The sequence below is a fragment of the Oryza glaberrima genome, chromosome 2 (assembly GCF_000147395.1).
Source record: "Oryza glaberrima chromosome 2, OglaRS2, whole genome shotgun sequence".
NCBI classification, from domain to species: domain Eukaryota; kingdom Viridiplantae; phylum Streptophyta; class Magnoliopsida; order Poales; family Poaceae; genus Oryza; species Oryza glaberrima.
Genome location: NC_068327.1, coordinates 2,419,020 through 2,442,892, shown reverse-complemented (window position 1 = coordinate 2,442,892; position 23,873 = coordinate 2,419,020). Strand labels below are relative to the sequence as shown.

Below are 23,873 nucleotides of genomic sequence, written 5' to 3'. Positions count from 1 at the left end.
TTTGATTATGTTTCTTTGTGTTTTTGGTCTAGACGTACTTGAATTGAATACTTACTGTTTTCTGTGAAGTTTCTGTGATTGCGACGATGACTCCGATCCCGGGGTTTCGTTGGGTAACAAGGTGGTGTTGTTTGACACGGTGAGAAAAAGAAAAGAAGGAAACTATGCAAAATTCAGTACTTTTTGGATGGACTGGATGTGAACTTGAGCAGAGTTACAGTATGTCACGTTGCGTTGCAGCCAAGTAATTAGTCGGCACGACAGCAATCGCGCAAGAACATGGAGCATGGGTGCGTTTGCGAGTTCCAACGCGGACAGCTCAACGAAACCGACATGGGGCTTCCACGGGATCATAGAAGTTCATGTTAAGATAATTGAATTAATTTTGGCCTATGCATTCTGACATTTGATTATCATAGAAGTTATAGGACGATCGAAGTCCAAAAAATGAACTACTTAGAAGTTAGAATACCATATTAAGGACATTGATTATTTTCATCAGCTTGATTTGAAAAAAAAAAACTACTTAGAATACCATATTAAAGATAGCCTAGTGGTTACAAAAGCCCCATTAGCACCTGAGGGCGTTGTGAGTGTATGTAATTCTAAAAAAAAGAGTAAATTTCAGAAGACTGCATTTTTATTGACTAAACTATCACTTTGCTGCAACCTTTGCACCACTTTTCAAAAAATTGCAACATTAGCGTTGGAAATTATCACATAGCTGCAATTTTTTCGGGATTCCCTGTTACTGACATTCCGGGCCCACAAGTCATACATATATGCTTGAGAGAGGGAGGAACGGAGCGCCATGCCAGCATGCCACCTCATGGCTGTTTTTACTATAGCGATGCCACGTCAGCACACGCTTGGCGGGAAAAATCGTCGTCCAGCTGCACCATTTGGCTCGGTCAGGCGCACAAGCCGGCTAGCTGACGCACAAATAGGTCAGAGGAAAATGGTGCAGCCGGACGACGATTTTTCCCGCCCAAGCGCGTGCTGACATGGCATCGCTACAGTAAAAAAAAGCCATGAGGTGGCATGCTGACGTGGCGCTCTGTTCCTCCCTCAAGCATATATGTATGATATGTGGGCCCAGAATGCCAATAACGGGGATCCCGAAAAAATTGCAACTATGTGATAATTTCCAAAGCTAATGTTGCAATTTTCTGAAAAGTGGCGCAAAGGTTGCAGCAAAGTGATAGCTTAGTCAATAAAAGTGCAGTTTTATAAAGTTTACTCCAAAAAAAAAAGGACTACTGACTGAACTTTTGCTCAATTAGACAATTAGGCAAGGATCATCTGACTGAACTTGACACGGCAAGTCGGCAGGTGGAGGTATCCTGATAGATAAACAGATCACATAAACAACAAACATCGCAAACCTGCCAATCTCATAATAAGAGAACATTAATTTGCAGCTTTGCTTACTTCGATTTCATTTTTTCTCAGGTCAAGAACAAAATTTACATCAATGCGCGGTTGCAATCTGAGGAGTGATCTTTTACTCCGTACAGTGATGACGCAAAACTTACAGGAGATGAGCTACTACAACTAATTACACTTCGCATGTCCATGGAAATAAGGTAGCATATACATTAATTCTGAACCAAGTCTCCGTATTTCAGGCCCCTTGCAGCATATGGCTTTACTCTCAGCTTGCTATTCTTGCCCAACTGCTTGTGGAGTTGTGGGGTGAAACAGGTATCACCACCTGCAGAAGAAGTTCTGGTTCTGAAAGACAACATACCTTCCATGATACATTGATGCCTTGTTGCCTCCAGATAGGCTCAGAAGTCTATCATACCAAAGATGCTCTCTAGTCTCTACTGAAGGATTCACTAAACAACCTTTCATATTTTCATCTTTATTTCCTAAACCTAAACTCAATTTTTTAGTAATGGACACAATTTCTCGGTCCAGGAATACAGAGAATGCGACCAATAAGAGGATTTAAAAAAAAAATCGGAGGGCTATACCTATACTGTACTGCACTAGTCACTAGATATTACTAATGGTAAGAATAGGGCCTCAAGGTAGTTTGATGTACAATTGGTTGCTCCTATAGACATAGGAGGCTATAGAAGACAAGGGGTATGAAAGCGTTGTCGAGTTGGGCTGTATAAGCTTCCAATAAACCGCTCAATGTCACAGCTACCAAAAGTGATATCCAATGCTGTGTTAATATAAAAAGAGATGGTCAGGATTTATGCTTTCTTTATATTGTAGAATAAAAGCTTCAAACGGTTCAATGCCGGGGGGAAAGTAAAACCTGTGATAGTATGTAGCCACTTGAAGCTAGGAGTGACAGCAGGATTGAGCAGGCTGCCAATACAGAAGTTATGCCTGCTGCTGTGCCCTCAATTGTTTTCTCTAACATTTCAAAAGTATGTGCATAAGAGATCAATTATCAATCATGGAATAAATAATAATGGAAATTAAACTCACTTCCTGTCTTGCTCCATCTTAGGACACCATACTTATAACCTATCATTGATGCCTAGGTAAAACAAGAGAATTCATCATACTGAACGCAGCCAACATAAGAAAATATTAGCTGATCACGCACTGGACATAGAACCTACCATGGTATCACCAATACCCAAGCTGAGAATTCCAGCAAATGGTGTAAGAGGTCGGTCATTGAATCCTGATGACATCCATTTAGGAAGTGCACATCCCAGCAAGAGTGAGAAATGACTGAACAAAACAAATATAGTATCAGGCCTATCCAAGCACTGAACATGTAAATGAGTTAAAATCTGGAAAACAACGACCATTAATCCAGACCTACCTAACAATTAGAATCTCTGAATCGCGGTGATCAGTGAAGGCACTCATGAACTGATGCACAATATGCCCAAGAGGGTATATTTCCCAAACCTGAGGTCAGGGTGAAACATTTCGTCGGAGAAATTAGCACATGTGGGCATACAAACTGCCAAAAAACAGAGAGAGGGGGGAAAAGAAAGGGACACAAATAAAGAAAATGCTTACTCGAACCATCTCCAATATTAAGAAAACGGCAAATGCTGCACCAAATGCTAAGTCCAAGAAATCAGGCTGCAAAGAGAAACAATTTATTGAGAGTGTGTTTCAAACAATCTGATGGGGATCGAATATCGAAAACATATATTACCTGAAATATTACTGCAGGAGAGAAAATTAGGACAGCAACGAGATGGTAATACTTGCGCAAAAGAATCCTCTCCGTTTTGCTTTGTTTTGATATACTGTAGAACCTTCTAATTGATACATATATCACAAATATCCAGTATGCGCATAAAGCAAGCCGTTCACGTGAATCGGTGAAAATATAGTTAAAAACCCTGTGAAATAATAAACCATTAAGTGAACCAAAATTCAATATGTACAAAAATGCACAAGGTTTAGAAGCAACACAGGAAGAAATTTTTCAATATTTGACTAACAGAGTGCTTGCTTTTATGCTCTTCCAATGAAATGCAAACTTATATGCTCACCAAACAAATGGATGCACTTCAAAACCTTGAATAAGACGCATCCATGATGGCACTAACAACAATAGTGCTACCAACAATGAAACATAAAATACACCACAGTCAATTCTCTTCTGTGTGCATTCCTCAACTGTTTGTGTTCTTTGACTCTCCAGTTTTCTACAGTAAGCCAAAACTTGAAGGGAGCTTTTGTATAACAAGGGGAGAAGAAAAAGACCAAGCAAAACCCCCTGCAGAAAAGAAAAAAAAAGGAAGGGTATTATGCACTAAGAAACTGAAGCCAGAGAACGCAATAGCTTCTACCTGAATAACTGTGCCTATCTCGCTTCGAGTTCCAGGTGCGCGAATAAATGCTTCTGATGATATGGAGAACTCCATCTGCCAGCAGCACGGTTGCAAATGTGCAGGCAACAAAATAAGTATCAGATTTGCTACCATTTTGCTGGTAAAACATAGTTCGAGGAATAAATCACACCTTTGAAAGAGTATGAGCCAGCATATCACCACAGTAAAGAACAAGACCACTTGAGACCAAAATGGCCTCCCCTAAGTTCACAGAAAATGTAAAGATAAGTTAAAAAAAGCAATAGCTTCAAGTCATGATGAAAGGAGGCATATACATTGCATCGGCCAATAGGAACCACACAAATTAGCTGAATTTAAATTTTAAAAAATGAACAGTGTAGATATAATGCACTATGCCTGCATGGAAAACTGGTAGGATAACTAGCAATCGTATGGATAGCTCTAAAGTCTAAACATATGCAGTCAGATATAAACAAAAAAATAAAGATCTAACTACATCTTAGACTTCAGGTACAAACCAAAAGATGAACATGAAGGGAACTTCTCTAGAATATGCTGGATTAAGATCACAGCAGCCACTCCATGACACAGCAAATACACCAAATTACTCATCACCAGCAGACCTGTTAAGACAACCTAGATTAGTTTGTAATTCCTTGCTTCTGATGAACTTCCACCAGATTTTGGAAAGAAAGGGTGAGATTATCTTTGCATGCAGATAAAATATGCATGTACCTCCATCAGTCTTCAGTAAAAGGTGGAACAAGTATGCCAGGGGATATAAAATGATGAGCAACAAGCCGTATTTCGAAGCTATAGAATTTCCATTGCTGGGAGACTGCCGTAGATGCCAAACAAAAAATGCTAACATGCCGAGGCAGCTAACAGATACTGCCCAGTACTGCATTTCAAGGTATGCATATTCTGACAATGAACACATATGTAGTTAGTAAACCAGATGCGTCATCGAAAATCTTAGTGTCAAACAAGATTTGAAATGTTGATGAAGACTTAAAGATATTTCCATTTAGTAGTGGATCTGATAAATTTGACAAAATAGAAAAATGGATACCTTCACGTCCATTAGGATCTGCTAGTAAGACCCTATAAAGTTGAATTAACCGTGAAAGCATGACACTAGGCAGAGTAGTGGCACCAAGAAGTATGCCTGATGAAGCACCCGGCCTGGAGCATATACATATATCATCATCAAGCACTTAACAATCTTTTACAGAAACATGCACAAGAGCATCAAGCCACCACAAGAAGGTGAAGTCCTCACAACACAAGACGTGACAAAATCTTACGGTAAGCAACAAGGATTGCACATCACAGAACCCATATAATTATATAAATGACAGTGGGAGCAACGTTTTTTGCTGAAAATGCAATGGAACAGTATTTTGGCCCTCAAAATGGGAGCAATATTTTGACTGGCTGTATGATAGAAGCACCTCTGAATTTACCATTTGTGAAATGGGTTAACTAAGAAATGCTGAAACCCAATTATTCAAGAGTGATATTGGTCCCTTGGATTCTTGGAACCACCAAAACCTGGCCATTTTACACACTACTGAACCAAAAGAAAATCCACTAAGCCTCAGTACAAGTAAAATCGCATTCCTGCGGAATGCTGAATCCGACTGATGTCGTTTCCCCAATTGCATGATCCTCACAGGGAGGCAACCAGCATTGAACCAACAAATGGATCAATTCGCCTCAGATTCTACGGCTGCGCCAACGAATTTTGCAAAACACTGCACCTTGCAGGTTCCCTGGCATCAAAGGGAGCTCCTCTAAGACTTAATTCCTGGGGTTTGAAACTCGAACACTGGTATCAAGATCACGCAATCCCCCGAGCTAACCAAATCGCGCGAACTAGCAGCCCAGCTCCGTGGAGATGCGGCGGAAGAAAATACGGATAAGAGCGGCGGGGGAGGATATAACGTCGCACCTGGTCCTGAACCGGCGGAGCGGGGATGAGGACGCGGAGGCGGAGGCATCCACGGCGAGCTCGACGGCGAGGGCGGCCGCGGCGAGGACCGCGAGCGGGGCGGCGAGCTGGGCCGGCGCCGCGAGCGCGACGCGGGCGACGAAGAGGAACACGACTAGCCTCTCGCCCGAGACCACCGCCGGCGCCATCGCCATCGCCATCGCCGGCGACCGAGGAAGCGCACGAACGAAGGGAGCGCGGCGCGAATCGGACGGAGGAGAGGTGGGCTCTGTAGCCTGGGTGGTTCTGACTGACAGGTAGGGCCCGCATAAACCAGACGCGGGTGGGTGGGTCAAAGCGGTTGAGCCGCCGCGTCCGATACGGGTGTGGGTGTGGGTGTGGTGCACCATGCACGCGCACCGGACCGGACCTGGTCCTCTTGCGTGGCGTGTGCGCGACGCGGAGAGAAACGGTTTTGTGCCTCGTATCTGTGGGCATTTGCGTCGACGTCGCCGTCTACTGATGGGCGTTGGGTTGGATGGGAATATGGAATGATTCCTGAGCATTTTGTACCACTGCTCCAGGCAAAATTCACAAGTGTCGCAGTGTTCAAGCAAAATTCATGTTCTGTACTATCAAATATAAGTTCGACATCCACAAATCATGTTCTCAGATAGGTACAGAATTTAAAGCAACTTTAGTAACTAGTGACTGATGAGGAGCTTGTCTGATGGATCACAAACCACAACATACGCAATACAATTTAAAACATTTTCTAAAGTAACAACTAACAATCCGGGAAGAAAGCAGACACTATACGATCAAACCATCCATCCATTGATCCATCAACTCAGAGCAGGGTAGTAATACTAATACCACGTTCCAGACATACATAAATGACGTTCCAGGCATAGTAATAACATTACGAATACAGATTCTAATAATAAGACAAGTTCACAATCTCGATAGTAGCTTATAACATTTTTTTTGCTAATAATACAGTTATTGGGGCAGCAGTAATACTATGTTGATCATTTTCTCTTCAGAGCGGAGGGGATCATGCAACGGCAACAAAGTGTGACATGCAGGACAGATATCATCTCCTTGGGATCTTTAATCTAAGGGAACTCCTCAGCAAACCGGGTCAAAATACCCTGAACACAAAACCAGTAACAAAAACGTCAGTGCATCAGAACAGGTAGCAATTTATCATTACATTACACAAGTAAACCAGGGGGAAATATATCCTAAACATTGCACCCCCTTCAGAAGCAACAAGCCTGCAAATACAGAAAGAAGAAATGCAACTTCAATGAAAATGCATCCATCGCAAGTAAACACCATAAATTGAATATCTGCTAACTCAAATACCATAAATTGAATATCTGCTAACTCAAATACCACCGAGTTCAAGCTTCACACGCATATATTGGATGACGGTACATGGAAATGTACATCCTGCCTGCCAATGCGTTCTCACATCAGATGTGTTCTTTGCATAGAGGGATGAAAAAGGCAGAACATAAAGCAAATTTGCAGAAAGAAACATGAAAGGAAAAACGAACTAGTGCCTGCACACTATGGGTCATATGATAACAATAACCAAGGCGTTGGCACCACTGAAAAGGAGCAAACAGCACAAAACAGCTGTTGGTGCAACCTAGTCCATTCAATATAGGCAGCTCGTGATAGATGTTCACTGAAACCAAGTAACCAAGAAGACCATACAATTCTAACATATCAATGTAAATGTAAAGTGAATTATAAAAAGCTGAGCTCTATTTTTCTGAGTTGTTTCAAGTTAACATTATTCCAACAGGTCAAACTGCCTAAGGCCTAATAACATACAGTAGCCCAGGCTAAGGATGCCCATTTGTTGGGGAACAGTACAAACTGATAAAACACTTGCAAGGACAGCAGTAAACCAAAAGGAATCATACATACGAGTAATGCAATGGTTGCTCTTTAGAAAAAGAAAGCACCTGAATGAACAAATATGAACCCATGATACAATATCACAACTTACTTCGTAACTAACAGCAGAAGTTTCAATAATATATGCCACAAAATTTAAGTAAAATAATAGGAAAGAAACAACACTTACATTGATCAGACAAACATCGCCAGCTCTGGACGGCTGTAGATATTATCCCCATCGTCATCCAGTGCAGGATAAGCAGCAACAAGCGCATCTTGTGCACCAATATATAGTGAGTTGTAGATTTTCCAATATACTTCACGTACTTTCCTTGCTGGATGGAAAAGGCCTTGAAGGCAGTAATTCAAGATCACAGCTGGACCAAGAGCAACTCTCATCCCCTCAATCGCCTCCATGACAGCATTGATGACATGGGGAGATGTCTCAAATATGTTTGGCCAGACATAGTTAAGCAAATGGACAAGAGCATCCTCACAGCCCAAGCCAGCAACACCAAGAGCCATGTGCTTCACAGCAGAGGCAGCAGTTTGCCGGTGAACAAGATCTCTGTCCATTAGAGCATCTTCAAGCAAGGGAGTAACAGCATATATGTAATCCTTGCCCATCTCACCAATATACTCAAAGAGGAAAGAGAGAGACTTCAGGACACCATTCTGAACATTGAGTTCTGGGACTCGGTACTCATTCATCAGGGCAGGCAGAACCGTAAAAGGTGAGCAGGTTTCAGCAACAATGGCAATTGCGACAGTTGTGCAGACACGGTTTTGCCGTTCCTGAACCTTCAAGTTATTCAACAGAGTAGCCAACACATCCTGCGGCCCAATAGCCTTCGCAATATAACCAAATGTGTTCACAGTGGCTCTTCTAATACCCTTCTTGTGAGCCTTCAACATTTCAAGAAGCTCAAAACAAATCCTCATCCACTCCCTAGCAGGCACAAATTCTGCTCCACGATCAGCAATCCTACCAACTAGATCAATGCAGTTCTCCTGGACCTTTTCATGCCTGTTCTTCAAAATAGGAGTCAGTCGAGGAAGAAGATCCTTGATCGGTGGTGTCATCTTAGTCATGCCAATGACATTCACAATAGCTTTCAGTGCTCCAAGAATTGAACCCAACACCTCAGGGTACTCCTCTCCCAAATACTCATACAGCACAACACCCAAGTGACCCATAAGCTGCTCCTCCTGGCACTGTTTCATTACAATGGCTATCCTTGAGATCAGATCAGCAGCTTGCTGCCTAACTTTTGCACTCTTGTTGTTCAACCGCCACTTAATGGTACCACAAATCTGAGGAAGGTAAGGCTTGACCCTCTGTCCCAGTGCATTGACAACAGCCCCAAAACCATTAAGCATGACATTTGCATCGTCACTTGTCTGCTCTTGGAAAGCATACAAGATGCCATCAATAAGCAGCTCCTCCAAACGAGCATCAATATCTGAAGCACCCAAATTAGCCACTACCTTCTCAATTGTTTCCATCACCATTCTCCTGTAAGGTTCGCTTTCATCTTTCAGATCCTCAACAATCCTCCCAACAATATCAGCAACTCCAACCTTATTTGCCATCTCTACAGTTGTTTCCACAAGCTGCTTATAGTTCCTGCGGTCCAGAGCCATTCTCCTAACCCAGAAGTGACGGAAAAACTCAGGAAGGATGTCATTCCGGATATAATCAGCCTCTACACCCTCTGTACTGACACACTGTTTAACAACCTTCAGGACAATCTTTTTCATCTCTTCATCTGGTGACTGGAACTCCCTAATCAGGATTTGCATGACCTCCTTTGTGTAGTAACTGGCATACAGCGCATCCATAAGAGGGATGATAAAACCAATCGCTTTCAAGAAGGCAGCAAGAACCTTTCCACGGTGAGATCTGATACCCTTCCACAGAGGCTTCAAAACAGTATCAAAACTTTCTATACCATATGGTGCAGCAGCCTCAGCGAGTGCAGCAAGAGAAAGGGCAGTGATTGTCCGCACTTTCTGGTTCTCATCACTAAGACCATGCTCAATGATCTCAACTAGGGACTTGAGATGTGGCAGAACAGCGCAGCCCATAAGAATAGCAATCTGCTGAACAATCTTGATACCAGTGTGCCGAGCTTGCCAGGACTTCTTACTCTGACAGACAGCCTTTAAGAATGGCAGGAGAGCAGGGATACCCAAAGCAGAAGCCACCACGCTAAATGCTCTAGCAGTGGTATTTCTCACATACTCATCAATGTTATCAATATCTGGTCTCATGGCGGCAATCATAGTAGCAAGACCAGCAGCTTTGCTAAGATTTGAGATAATCTCCCGGCCCTCAACACGAGCATAGTAGTCCTCATCAATCAGAAGTGGCTCAATGACCACAAGAATCTTATGGACAAACGGACGGACTAGCTCATCCAGCTTATACAGTACCCTGTCAATGACCTTCACCAGAAGATGCCGCTCCTGGTCCTCAAGTGTTGGCTGCATGAGCAAGGGTAGAATCTTGTTGAACAATGGGCCAGCACCAAATTCCCTTGCTTTGTCTGTTAGCTGTCGAAGTGCTGTCTTCCGCTGTGGGGGTGTGCCATTCTTCACCTTGAGCAGGAGCTTCATGATCTTCCTCTCCTTCTGCTCTTCTGGAGATAGCTGTTCCTCCTCCTCCTCATTCAGCAATGTTCCAAAGTACTGGTAATCCTCTGGCTTCATGAGGGGCAGCCCACCAGGCAACTCCTTGGGCACATCAAACTGCTGCCCACGATTCTCCTCAGGAATGGCATACAATGGCGTGCCCAATGGTGTCGGTGTAGCGAGCAGCTTTCTTGCTGGTGTGCGTATGGGTTGGTATGAAGCTGGAGGTTCAAGAATCTTGTACCCTTCCTGCGGGAACATAGTATCAAGTTCCTCATCCGTAAGAGGCCTGTTCCGCTCCTCAATGTCCCGCTCCCACCGCAAGAGCTGGTACTGCTCTGGAGTCATTGGACCACGAGAAGCAATCTGGCCAGGTGTTGGCGTCGCAAGGTTGTCACCACCAAATGGCGTCGGACCAGGAGTGTAACCTGCAGGCGTCGCAGCACCAGTGCCTCCAGGTGTAGCACTACCCATACTTGCAGGAGTCTCATCCCATCTCGATCTCTGCTTCTTGGGTGTTGGCGTGACAAGGCCACCAGGCAGCTTAGGAGTAGCATCCCAAGCTCCAGAAGGTGTGGCACCTGGAGTAATGCCACCAGCTGCAGGTGTTGCATCCGCATCGGCCATCCTCCCAGGAGTTGGTGTCTCATCCCAACGATTCCTTCTCACCGACGGCGTCGCATCCCCGACACGACCAGGGGTGGCATCCCAGCGCCCAATCCCAGGAGTTGCATCAGGAGCATCCCAATCGGAGGAGGTCTTCGCCTTCTTGGATCCAGCAGCAGCAGAAGCATCACCATCCTGCGACTGATCCCATCTATTGCGGCGCTTCGGCGCTGCCACTGGCTGCTGCTCGGGCACGGCCTTCTTCTCCTTGGCCTTCTCCTCCTCTTCCTTCTTCTTCTGAGCTATATCACGCAGCAGCTGCTCCTTCTGCTTCTGCAGGTCATTCTCGCGCATGGCATCAGCATAGGTCCGCACGGAAGGGTCCGGGGTGGCCTCACCGGCGGCGAAGGGATCGTGGCGCTCCGGCGAGATGATGCGGGCCAGCCGGCGGCGGCGATAGTCATCCTCGCGGTCGATGATGCGCTGCGACTTCTTGGGGAGGCCGTCGTCCTCGGCGGCGCGGGGGATGTCGGCGGCGGCGACGGCGTGGCCGGTGTAGGAGGCGAGGCGGCGGGCGGCGGGGTTGACGGCCGCCTCGGAGTCGTCCTCGGGCGCGTCGTCCTCGGAGGCGGGGATGGAGGTGTCGTAGCCGGCGAAGCGGTTGGGGTCGGAGCCGCCGCCGCCGTAGAGATCGGTGTCGAAGGTGACGGAGGAGACGGCCATGGGCGCGCCGGCGGCCAGGGCCTCCTCCATCTTCTTGCGCTCCTCCTGCGCCCGCGCGAGCTCCGCGTCGATGGCGTCCATGGCGACGGCGCGGCGGGGGGAGAGGCGGTTAGGGTTTGGGGGGGTGGAGAGATTGGACGATGCGAGAATGGGGGAGGAAGGAGATGAGGATTGAGTTTTACTATAGTATGTTGCTAGTAAAAATTCGTGATGTCACGTTTATGTCAATCTGGCACGTTACGAATAGAGTCTCGGGTCCACGTTACACGTTTGATACATGGAACCCACCAAGTAATAATAATTAACTAATTTACCAAAAATTTACCAAAGTAACTAAGAATTTACCACGAGATCCACATGTCATAGACACGTAATGACCCACATGTCATAGAGAGCCAAATCTTCAAAGTGGCAAAAAAAAAATAAATACCCAAAACCCCCCTCCGTTAAACCCGCAAAAAAAAACCGCACCACCGGCACGGCGCCGGTCGGAGCCACCCGGATAAATGTGGAAGGTCGCCGCCGCCGCGGCAGAGGGGTGGGGCGGCTGGATCTGCGCGTCAATCCTGCTACCGAAGATGGCGTCCGTCGCCGCCAACCTCGTGCGTCCTCTTCGAGGTCCAAAGTCGGCGACGCCGCCGACACTCGCGGCACCTAGAATGCTCAACCTCGTTGTCGACGCGGTGACGACGCAGTTGGCTTCGCGCTCCGCCGACGGCGTGCCCCACTCCTACCGCGAGGCCAGTATCCCCTCCTCCTCAGTTGTCGTGGAGGACGTCGCCTGAAACCCTCACCTTCAACGCGTTGGCGGTGTGGCGTCACTAGCTGTCGACGGAAACCCTCGCCTCCGATGCCGTAGAGGTGGAGGATCGAGCGCCACTACCAAATCCATAGATTCCACCAACGAAGGCAATGGCCTCTATCGCGGCGCCTCCTCTGCCAGCGTCGCGGACTACACCCGCAGGCCCGGCTAAGGGGCCTCGGGCTGCTACTTGGTCGGCATCGACAACTTTCTCACGTGGCTACTCGACAAATCAATTCAGGAAGGTCCACCAGCGATGACAAGAGTCACAAGATAGATTCTCAAGTCCTTTTTAGGCCCTGTTTAGTTCACACCAAACTTCCCCCAAACTCCAAACTTTCCATCACATCACATCACATCCAAAACTTTCCTACTCACATAAACTCCTAACTTTTTTTTTCCAAACTACCAAACTTCTCCCCAAACTTCGGAACTAAACACAGCCTTAGTCAAATACTAGTACAATCTTAGGCCTAGCTCCATTAGGCAATTTATCTTATGTTTTCGGTGGCATGTCAAACAAGCGGAGCGATTAGAAAATGACTAATCGAGTGTTAATTACTATTCCTATCAATTTAAGAATTAAATTCATTTAACTATTTGATAAAGATATTTTTATATAGAAAATTTTTAGACGAAATACATTATTTAATAGTATGGAAAGCGTGATCACATTAAACGAGTGATTTCTTTTAGCCAAAACTCCGTTAAGAACTCAATGTTGGGCTAGATTCGAAAGTGAGTTTGGATTGGACCACTTTTTCATTAAGGCGTTAACCATGAGCACGTTTACAAACTATTTAAACAATGTGTTTTTAAGTACAAGTTTCTAAAAAAAAATCAAACACATTTTTAAGTTTTAAATCTTAATTAATTGTGTGTTAATGACTACTTTTGTTTTGTTTTACGTGAATTGGAAATCTCAATCAAATAGTAGTAGAGCACTTCAGAACTTAGCCTAATATTTTTTTTGGAGTGCTTCCTATTTTTGAAGTTTAATTTTATACGAGAGATTTAACAGCCCACCGCGCAAACCCCAAACCCCCCCCCCCCCCCCCTCCCTCCCCAACAGAATACCAAAAAAAAAAAAAAACGATCACCCCCCAAACCCCCCGTTCCATCTCAGGAATCCCCAAACCAAAATCATCAGTTCATCACCGCGAAATGCGGAAGGCGGCGAGGTTGGCGAGGGTTCTCGCCGCCGCGGTGTCGGCGCCGGCGGGGCGTCGCTCCATCGTCGCGCCGGTGCAGGTATCGCCGTCATCCACGTCTAGTTCTCCCCGTCGTTTGTTTCCGCGCTAATACGTTCTCATCTACAGGAGTTTTTCCGGCCATGGCTAGGGTGGTCGTCTTCGTCGTCGGCGGTTCGTGCGCTGCCTCCTCAGTTCGCATTCTCCACTACGGTGCCCCATCTCCCTCCTCGGAGCGTTGCTCCCGCTGCGTCCGCCGCGATCGTTCCCACCGTTCGTTCAAGCCCCCCTTCGAGGTCTGCCGGGAGCCCGTGGACAGGAAGGACGGCGTCTCGGTGGTTCGGAACGGGAGCATCATCTACCGCGGCGACGCCTCCTTCCCTGCACACGATGAAAACCGGCGAGACTTCGTCTCCTACCTCACCGATTGAGACTGACGATGCAGTTCCACCGTCGACTACCCCTCCTCCGCCCGTACTCGACGAGATGTCAGATTGCTTTTCTCCGCCAACTTCTCCTTAGGATACAGCCGCTTATCTGCACGCGCTGGATCCAACAGTACAGTAAGTCTCCAAAAGCAAAATTTACCCTGCTTCGTGGAGAGAGTTTTTTCATTAAGTGGCGCCGATAATTTTATAGTTTTTCATTAAGTAGTGCCCATAATTTTATAGTTTTTCATTAAGTGGTGCCCATAATTTTTTCTTGAACCCCATAATTCTGTATGTCCTTCAATTAGTGAAATGTGAAAAAACAAATTTGAACCCCATAGTTTTTTATGTCCTCTAAATAGTAAAATGTGAAAAAAAAACAAGTTCATGACTACTCTGAGTTGCGAAGCAGAGCTGGGCATGCAGGTGCAGTGTTGTGCAGTCAGTAGAGATGCAACCCTGATATATATATATATATATTTCAGCTAAAAAAATTTTTAGAAGCAAACTAGACATGTCTTATTTCAGCTAAAATATACAGTATACCATATATGTGCCAAACATCAGCATCATTGAATTTTACACTGGGAACACCATCGACTACCCAATGAAATGCAAAATGATAGGAAATGCTTTTGCTTGTTGATTCATATGGTTTGTTCCCTTTGTCTGCAGGTATAGGGATAAACATTCTCTAGAAACATGCTATGAGCCCTTGTTCTTCTTCAGAAAGCATCCCGCAGTGGAGTTTCATCATCCAATAGATGCGCCCGACTCTATGTTTGATAGAGTGATATTAACAGAATGGGCTAAACCAGCTATGAGAGGGGTGCTGGAGACCATCAGCAGTCATCATTCTGCGAATCTGGAACTTACAGAGTTCAGTCTGAAAGATCTGAAAATATTCTGCAATTACCAGACCCCGGAATTCAAACCAAGGTTCAAGTTAGTTTGCGGCACAAGGAATGCTACATTTGAAGGAGTGAGAATGAATTATATCCAAGCAGGACAGATTTTCAAGGAGATAGTTAATGCATCGCTGGGAACACCAAGTTCGTGGGATATCTTAATTGAGGATTTTCAGGACTTACTGCAGATGTTAGAAAATCCCATCCTTGAGGAGGCTTATCTGATGAGAAACCACCCTGCTTTGCTTGCACTGAAACTGCACTCACAGTTTTTCATGGCATGCTATGAAACATTGATGAGGGCATCACTTCAATCTGTGTTCGAAGTGTTCAAGATGCTACCCTACGGGATGAATGATTCAAGTGGTCACTGGAAGGTACGTCTAGAGCAACACCCGTACCTTTGGTGGATGCTCCACAGTCAGTTTACATCCTATGGAGACAGAAACTCTGAGCAGTGCAGATACCGTCGGAACTACTCATGCCACAAGATTCATCATCTCACAAAAAGGACTGAACGATTCAAATGGTATTCTGCAAATGATGTTGACATGCTGCTTTACCAATATCTACCCATGTCGCTTCCTGGCTTAATGAGAGCAATGTGGCACGAAGGACTGCTTGCCCTTTTCTGCTTGCGTCTAGATGAGCTTTTCACCAAGTGAACCGGTCATATCTCCTGGTGGCAAGTGAAACACCCATTTCTGGTAATCGACGAATGTGACAAACGCAGTCTTAACTGTCTGGTAATAGTTTTTCTGCTGCTCACAATTCATATGTTTTCTCTGGAGTACATTTCTCTCAAACGCTTCAGATGATCTCGTTGAGTGAGGGTTGGGCTAGTACTGTAGCTTGCTGTTACTAGTACATTACTTCTCATATCCAGTCCTCTGCAGTGAGGGGTGGGGTTATTACTTTACTGTCGCTTGCTGTTACTACATAACTACTCGTGTAAGTATATCTAGTACTCCTGGATTACGGTTTCGACAGAATGTATAGACTACTTTTGTCCCCCCGGAGGTGTGCTTGGAATTTGTATTCCGTATTGTATAATGCTCACAACTATGAAACCTCCTGTATCTAGTTAGTAGCTAGAAATTTTTCAGATAAATATTCACACGATAAACTTGGGAGCACAACATTTTTGCCCTTGTTATATATTTCCAGTTGTATTATAATACAACCGATCCCCCCCCCCCCCCTGCATTGTACTTGTTTTGGGTAAATGCTATGCCGGTGATCTGTCAAAATTATCAACAGAGTAGTATAGTGGGTAAATCTCCAATCTGTCATTTTATTGGAAGCAGTAGCTTGCACTTCAGTACAAGCAGTAGGGTTTTTCAGCAAGCTCCAGTAAATCTTTATGTCCTATCAAGAGGATCATCGATTCGATTCACAAGGGAATGTTTGCTACATGGAATCAGGAATGTTTGCTTCAAATTAGTTTTGTCATCTTGAGCTGAAACAAAGGGTTGATGGAATTTTGGCCATTACCAATCTGCGCATGCTTACAGTCTCTGACTGCCTGTGCTAGTAGAAATCTGTCATTGTTTCCACTCATGACTCATGTAGCAGTAATTATTTTTTTGCCGGGTCGGTGAACAGGAATCCGACTTTACTTTATTATGGGAGGAAAAAAATACAGTAAAACAACAAGCATGGTTATTGCCAACTTGCCACACAGTGAAACCTGTCATTGTCTTATCTCCACTCATGTAACTCTAAACATAGTACATACTTGCGGTGCTGTACTGGTTAGAGAACCAGCGAGTAGAATTATCTCTCGAGCACCAATGGAAGTTGCGGTATGAGAGATTGCTACAGTCTACTGGTTCGAGAACTAGCGAGCGAGTAGAATTATCTCTCGAACACCAATGGAAGTCGCGGTGTGAGAGATTGCTACGATTTTACTGGTTCGAGAACCAGCGAGTAGAATTATCTCTCGAACACCAATGGAGGCGCTAGAGTTGGTTTATTACATGTGTATCTCATGTGGCCAGCATGACTTACATACCCAACTCGTAGCATATCCGGATGTTTATCCGCGATCATGTCGGGTGATCAAGCCGACATTGTTCGCGAGCAATTATCCGTTAACAACCTTTTCTCGAGTAGTCCAGCCATGGCCGGTGTATGAGATAGGTCGTCGGTCTTCGTTGGTTGGTTGGGCGCGACGACTCTGCATTTGTCGAGAACGTTCTTGATAATGCAGTGTACTCGACCACATCCTACTCAAGTGCTCAATTGTTCCTGAAAAATACTTTCTAGAAGGCAAGATATATAGCAGAGAATATCGAGTAGGTACTCAAAGAACTGCATGGATCTTCTAGTATTATCAGGATGTTACGAGCAGATGTAAATATCAGGCATTACGTAAACCGTAAACAAGCATGATTCATACAGAAGAGAACAGAGCAAGCCCCCAGCGTTAGACCGTAGTCGGTTTAACGTCGGAAACACTCGTGCAATAGATATTGTATAAAAGACATGCTCTAGGTAAACATAATAAATTATAGATCTGACAATTCTGTATGATCTGAATAGGTACGATAAATTGCATATAAAATATTGCGTACCTTTGTAGATACATGCCGGATGTATCTATGAAATTAGTAGATTAATTTAAAAAACCAATCTACCAATTACTCTTACCGCGTACTTGTTTGACATCATATGATCTGACGTCTTTTGGTACGCCGCGTATCTTGAGGTTTGGTCGATCTCGAGAGATCGAGTTGTTGATGACGATGGTTCTGATCTTGTCGGGAGACATACTCCGGTCGGGTTGGATCTCCCCACAGCGAAGTCGTCGAGTAGCTTGTTGTCGAAGAATCCATCTTTTGAACCCATCTCGTCGAAACCTTGAAGTACCAAACTCCCCCTACCTGGCGCGCCACTGTCGACGTTTGATGTCGCGATTCCGGTATTTGCATGGTATGGGGATCGTTGGTACTAGGATATACGCGAGACTGAGGTAAAAGAGATGGAGACGGGGATTTTTATACAGGTTTGGGCCCCTTATCTGACAAGTAATAGCCCTACATCCTGTTGGCCGAAGCCGTTATTGATCTTATTCATCATAACCACACCAGTACAATGTTTGGGGTAGCCTATCTAACTGTTGTCGACATGACGGTCTGAAGATCTGACTCGTAGTCGACAACAGAGTAGCCTTTCTCCTCGAATCCGTGCCCGGCGAGATCAGAGATAGCGCTTTCGTCTCTCCTGACAGTATCCGGAGACACCGTAGGGGACTAGCCATGCTTATCGCTGAAGTCGATATCCGGCGGCTTGTCTTGGCGTATGTAGGCTTGTATTGGCTTGTGGCTTTGTGGCGTCTATGTTGTTCGTGTATGTTGATTGTCTCTATATCCCCTCTCCTCCTAGGGGGTCTTGTATTTATACTCATAGGTGTCCCCTTGTCCAAGTAGAACTAGGGAAACCAATATGGATACAATCCGAGTAGTCCTTGTCGTTTCCATGTAGAACTCTGGTTGTCTTTCCTTATCCGAAACTTCATCCATATCCGAGGTCAGATTCCGTATAAGACATGGTATGTGGCGGGTCCTGTCGAGATTTAGTCAACTACTATTAAATATATGGTATCCATAACCTTGACAAGATTAATATGATTTTTTTCAAACAACTTTCGTATAGAAACTTTTTGAAAAAAAACACACCGTTTAACAGTTTGAAAAGCATGCGCGCGGAACATGAGGGAGAGATGTTGGGAACTAAGGGTACCGAACACAGCCTGAGTAAAGTTTGAGGCAGCAAAAACGTCGGATAGGAATAGTTGGATTTATACTGTTTGCTTGTTGCCGTGGGATGCGTTAGTTGGTTCGGCATACGATGCGATGAGAAGGACGGCGATTTTTTTTTTACGGAAGAAGGTAGAGCGCGCTCCACCTTATAATCATTTCATTAATAGATCATTTCATTAATAGAAATGAGGTTTTCAGGTTACAAGTTAGAGGTTATAGCTAACCTAGAACAGAAAGGAAAAAAAACGAAAAGGAAGAAGAGAAGAAACAAAAATAAAAAGAAAAGAGAACGGGGGGTGGGATTTACAAAGATATAAACAAGGGTTCTTATACTAGGAGAGCCTGGTACACCAGGATTGAATTTTCTGCATGTTTGATTCATTGGTTCTCATGCTCCAAAGATCAAGGGTGTCTGAGACTTGCTGTGTGATGTGCTGTAGGTTGTCAAACTGACCTTCAAACACTCTGTTGTTGCGGGATTTCCATAGCGTGTAGGTGCAAGCAGCGAACCAAATTGGTTCTATTCCTTTTGAAGACCGATTGCTGTCTATGATTGCTTGAAGGAAAGCCGTGCTTGATTCTGAGTTGTTGTCTAGCTGCAATAAGTTTAGTTTTTCCCATAGATTATTGGCATTTTTGCATCTTAGGAGTATGTGATCAGCTGATTCTAGTGTCAGGCAAAGGGAGCAGTGGGGATCTTCATTCCATTTTTTGCTGACCATATTGGCTTTGGTGTTTAGCCTGTCTCTGAATGCTAGCCAAAGGAAAATCTTACAATTTACCTCAGCGTACTCAGCCGATGGAGCGGCGGATGGACCAGCGGAGGATGACATCGTTGCGAGCGGAAGTTTGCCGGAGCTAGAATCGCTGTGGAGATCGCCTTTCTTCGCCGAGGGGATCGCCGGAGAGAGAGAAGACAGAATCGCTTCGGCGGTGAAAACGGAAGTAACGGTGTGAAGTTTCTCGGGGGTGACAGTTAGTATTTAAAGCGGAGCGATAACGGTCAGAAAAACGGCAATATCTGATTTTCTTGGGGATCAGATATGGCAAATCCGAAACATTACCAAATATTCCAGACTTGGGGGGCATGTGTTAATGACCAAATTTGGTAATTCAAGTATCGGAGATTAAGATAAAATCGAAGCTGAATCCAAGAGATAGATCGTTCCGGAAATAGAGCAAGAATCGGCTGAAGTCCGAATCGGCTGCGACCAGGTCGGTAGAGTTTGAGTCGGACAAGGTAGCCGATTGAGCCGATTTCGACAATGTGACTCGATACACATCGTCGGGTTGAGCTAATGTGCTTCATATGGATTGCCACACACGGATTGAGTCCTGAAAATGGCAATTGTATCTATTAATTAGGATATTTTATGTAATTTCCTTAGAGATAAGTTTGGGCAAAAGTCTACCGTAAAGACATGGTATCTTAGAGTTTGTTAGAGATAAGAGTCGTGTCCGACAAGGACATATCTTGTATCTCGGGTATAAATATGACCCGAACCCATGTAATCAAATAACACACGTTCTATACAATCTCGGCGCATCGCCACCCTTTTTACTTTCGTTTCATCTCGACGAGTTCTTACTTTCGAGTTGAGCTGCATCGTTTCGATCTTCAACTAGAGGTAAACTTGTCATGGCGGCTTGCGTTCTCGGGATTAGTGCTTACATCTTTATGACATTCTAATCTTGTTTATGCAAGTTGTCGATTTATCATATATCCTATATAATCTCTGGCAATATTGCTATTTAACCCTCAGTCGGCTAACGTCTATCACTGGAGGGCAGCCGATTAAGTTAAATATCAACGTTGACTTAGATTATATAGGGTATCCACCACCCTATGAAATATCCAACGACATGATTGTCTAGATATTGTTATTCTTTTCATACTTATAGCTGCATCAGTTGAGTTTGACCATATAAGTCGTGATTAGAATCTCAATCTCTAGCCTGCTTTTGGTTGCCGATTAGGGTTTCATCGGGGTTTCAGCCGATCTTACCTGATTTAACTACTTTATATCCCATATGCTTGACTGATATGTTAAATCTGCCCTTTATGTTAAGATCTCATCACATTTAGGTATATTAAGCTTCTTGTTTGGTATATTTTGCTTGCCTTAATATCTTAATATAGAGTGGTATCGGAGTATTAGTCGATACATGCTAGATCTATCTTATCGGCTATACTATGAATGCTTATAATCTCCTTGTTAATGTATATTTCGATCTAAGTGATTTATACTGTCTCGGCATGGCGACCGATCTATCCCAATCACTTGATTTAAGTATATATCGATAGAAGTATTATATACCGTTAATATCTACAGCCGATCGAGTAGATTTAGTTCTTTCTTGTTTATTTATGACTGCCGATCGATTCAAATATGACATCGGCGACTAGCCGATCGGCTATCATTTATGGATTTAATCGCGGTTTATTTGTCTTTATTTCTTGTTAATTGCAGGATCAAATCAACTGGCACGCTCACGAACCTAAAGGCAAGATTTTTGGACCTGCACTAAAGTTAAGCAGATCTTCCAGGCCACTGTGTGTTTTTCGCATCAACAAGTACAAGTGGCCTAACTTATAGAATTAATTGCTGTACCCAATGCTAAAAGTACTAGACACACTATTTATACGGACTCATTTGTCGAATTTACTAAAATTATGTGATGGTTCTGCGTTTTGTTTTGTTAACAAAATTGGTGATATTTTTGAATTCAATGTTCACCTACAGAGATTATTGCAGGTAGTACAGCTGTGATCCCTTCTATTCCCCCATGCAAATACCACTGGTCAATGGCAGGGAGGGTTTGTGCGGTTCGCAGGATCCAGCCAAATGGTTCCCCCCATGCATACAGAAGCTGGAAGCTCTCAGTTCCAAGGATCGTTTTCCGGTAGTTCAATAAACACACATTTTAATGTTCATCATTTTGTAATTTACTGAGCCACGCACATATTTTCTTATTTTCGCAGGTGTACCTCAAGTTAACATGCCCATGTTTTCAACGGGTATGAACGATCATTGCCAAGGAGCTCCAACATTCAACATTGGTTCGTAAATAATGTGTTTCATTTTTTCACTATCTTTATATTGTGATATTAATTTAGCTCTCCACCTGCAGGGGGGATGTATCAAATGTCCATGAATGAAAACACACAACCACAAGGACCAAGCTTTCTCGAAATGTTAGGCCATGGAGATTGGTTGTTCAATCAACCACCTATCATGCAACCACAAACAACAGGTACAACTTATAATTTACTAGAAAATAATTTATTTTCAGTATGTGTGCATGCTACAACTTTGCATTCAATGTTTTGTAGGAATGTACAACCCCGAACAAATGATGGGATATGCCGGCAGCACACAGTCATACGGAGAACCATGTAGCTACGGTGGGGGCTCGTCAACAGCACAACACGACATAGGACCATTGCAACATGATGAACCACCACCAATAACTCAGCCAGCCCAAGACTACGACGATGTTGATCTCCGCGGTGTTGAAGTCGTTCGTAGGTCTGTCCGCGAGTGATATTCACCTGAAAGATTATCTGAGCGATATTCACCTGAAAGATTAGCTTTGTCAGGGCGCAGACCTCCAACTGGTGCTAGAAGAAAGGGAAAGAAAAAGGAAACTGGCACGTCCCGAAATTTCGATGATGAGGCTTAGGAATAGAACGATTTTATATTGGGCTCATTCGAACTAATTTGTAATTTTTTGTGTTCAAACTTTCTAATATCTCAGCTACATTTCTAAATAAATAAATTTGAAATACTTACCTGCCTTACCATCACGAACACTTACAAATATTTACACTTCAGTGGGTTTGAACACTTTGCGAATTCATGGCATTATCTTATGGTAAGCCCCTAATATGCACCATAAATTATCGCGTACTCAGTTCATACCACAGGATAGGGCCTGCGAATTTGCAAAGTGCACTAACCTACTGAAGCTTACACCAGTGATACGCTATACTTGAGTCCGCATCTTTCGTTTCGCAACGTTCCTTTTATAGGCACTCAACAAGTAACCTCTCTAACCAGACGACAACAAACTTTCGGCGGACAGCACGCGAAAAAAATCTAGCATCACTCTCTCTTTGTTTGTGGCGAGCATGTGACATAGAGAAGACAAATAACTTTCGGTGGACAAAAAAACTTTCGGTGCGATCCCGCAGAATGGAGGCACGGAGTAGCAGTGTATTGTTTTCCATACCTAATTTTGATCGTCTGTCTTATTTTTAAAAAAATTAAATTATTAATCACACATAATTTACTATTCATATTTTATCATCTAGTAATAATAAAAATACTACTTATAACAAAAATTAAATAAAATAAACCATCTAGGTTAGACATTGAAATTTATAGTTGCACTTAAAATTGTTAACGAGGGAGTTCGGTTTACGGGAGAAGGGTGTGGGACCGGCATCACGGTGCCGCAGACTGGCGCTGCATGACCGCTCGGTCCCGCGCCTCCACTCTGCGCAACCGAGCGGCACTAATTGAGGAGGCGGGCCCGCGGGAGCGCTATCGGTTCCGCGGATTGGGGCTGCGGGACCGTCTCGGTCCCACGCCTCCGGTCCACGCGATCGCCTGGCCAGCCGACCGGTCCCGCTACCACCACCACTCCGCGCAGCCACGCCGCGGGACCGACTCGGTCCCGCACATCCATTCCACGCGACCGAGTCGGTCCCGCACACCCGTTCTGCGCGACCGCATTCCCGCGCTGCCAATCTGCGTTGCCATCTCGTTCCCGCTTCCCCAGTCCACGGGGAAAGTATATTTGCCAACGTATATAAATGCATATTACTAAAAAAGAATATATATTCAAATTTAATTTGATAAACCACATGCATACACCAGCAGGCAGGGGCGGAGCCCAATGGGCCTAGGGGGGGTTCATAGGCACCCGGCCCAATTTTCAGTTTTAGTAGGTAATAAGTTCACTGGAGGTCCCTCAACTTAACAGCGAGATTTTTTAAGGTCCCTTAACTACAAAACCAAAAATGTGTACCCTTAAACTTACACAAACTGTGCACACAAGGTCCTATAGCAGTATATATGGGTGGTTTCACTGATATGGTATCCTAGTCAGAAAAAAAATTAAAAAAAGTACGTGGGACCCATCTGTTAGCTACACATTTTTTTTTCTTCTCCTTCTCT

At 44.4% G+C, this 23,873-nt stretch overlaps 2 protein-coding genes and 1 pseudogene across 6 annotated transcripts; 1 reads left to right on the top strand and 2 right to left on the bottom strand.

Moving 5' to 3' along the window:
- Positions 1 to 1,263: 1,263 nt before the first annotated feature.
- LOC127764288 (dolichol kinase EVAN) lies at positions 1,264 to 6,000 on the bottom strand. The gene is made up of 14 exons (XM_052289145.1): positions 5,740 to 6,000; positions 4,858 to 4,970; positions 4,521 to 4,709; positions 4,304 to 4,408; positions 3,955 to 4,025; positions 3,783 to 3,857; positions 3,483 to 3,709; positions 3,140 to 3,329; positions 2,998 to 3,063; positions 2,795 to 2,883; positions 2,586 to 2,700; positions 2,449 to 2,500; positions 2,273 to 2,373; positions 1,264 to 2,176 (listed from the first exon to the last, which is right to left on the bottom strand). Exons 1-14 carry the CDS (start codon positions 5,937 to 5,939, stop codon positions 2,063 to 2,065), a joined length of 1,707 nt encoding a protein of 568 aa, XP_052145105.1. The 5' UTR covers positions 5,940 to 6,000; the 3' UTR covers positions 1,264 to 2,062.
- Positions 6,001 to 6,534: 534 nt separating this feature from the next.
- On the bottom strand, positions 6,535 to 11,758 carry LOC127764287 (uncharacterized). 5 transcript variants are annotated; one of them, XR_008015847.1, is made up of 3 exons: positions 7,823 to 11,758; positions 7,090 to 7,180; positions 6,535 to 6,998 (listed from the first exon to the last, which is right to left on the bottom strand). XR_008015847.1 is itself a non-coding variant. In XM_052289144.1 (2 exons), exon 1 carries the CDS (start codon positions 11,677 to 11,679, stop codon positions 7,828 to 7,830), a length of 3,852 nt encoding a protein of 1,283 aa, XP_052145104.1. In that variant the 5' UTR covers positions 11,680 to 11,758; the 3' UTR covers positions 6,535 to 6,872; positions 7,823 to 7,827. The 5 variants fall into 5 exon arrangements, 1 of the variants encoding a protein (XP_052145104.1); XR_008015848.1 differs by having other exon boundaries at positions 6,535 to 6,872; XR_008015849.1 differs by having other exon boundaries at positions 7,090 to 7,176.
- A 1,806-nt stretch (positions 11,759 to 13,564) lies between these two features.
- On the top strand, positions 13,565 to 14,716 carry LOC127764654 (uncharacterized; annotated as a pseudogene).
- The last annotated feature ends 9,157 nt before the right edge of the window (positions 14,717 to 23,873 follow it).

Bases quoted from the DNA above. Each gene is read 5' to 3' on its own strand.
- LOC127764288 (XM_052289145.1), bottom strand. From the start codon at position 5,939: ATGGCGATGGCGATGGCGCCGGCGGTGGTCTCGGGCGAGAGGCTAGTC. The intron at 4,710-4,857 runs GTATCCATTTTT...GTTCATTGTCAG, and splicing joins AGATCCTAATGGACGTGAAG to AATATGCATACCTTGAAATG. The intron at 4,409-4,520 runs GTACATGCATAT...TTGTCTTAACAG, and splicing joins TTTACTGAAGACTGATGGAG to GTCTGCTGGTGATGAGTAAT.
- LOC127764287 (XM_052289144.1), bottom strand. From the start codon at position 11,679: ATGGACGCCATCGACGCGGAGCTCGCGCGGGCGCAGGAGGAGCGCAAG.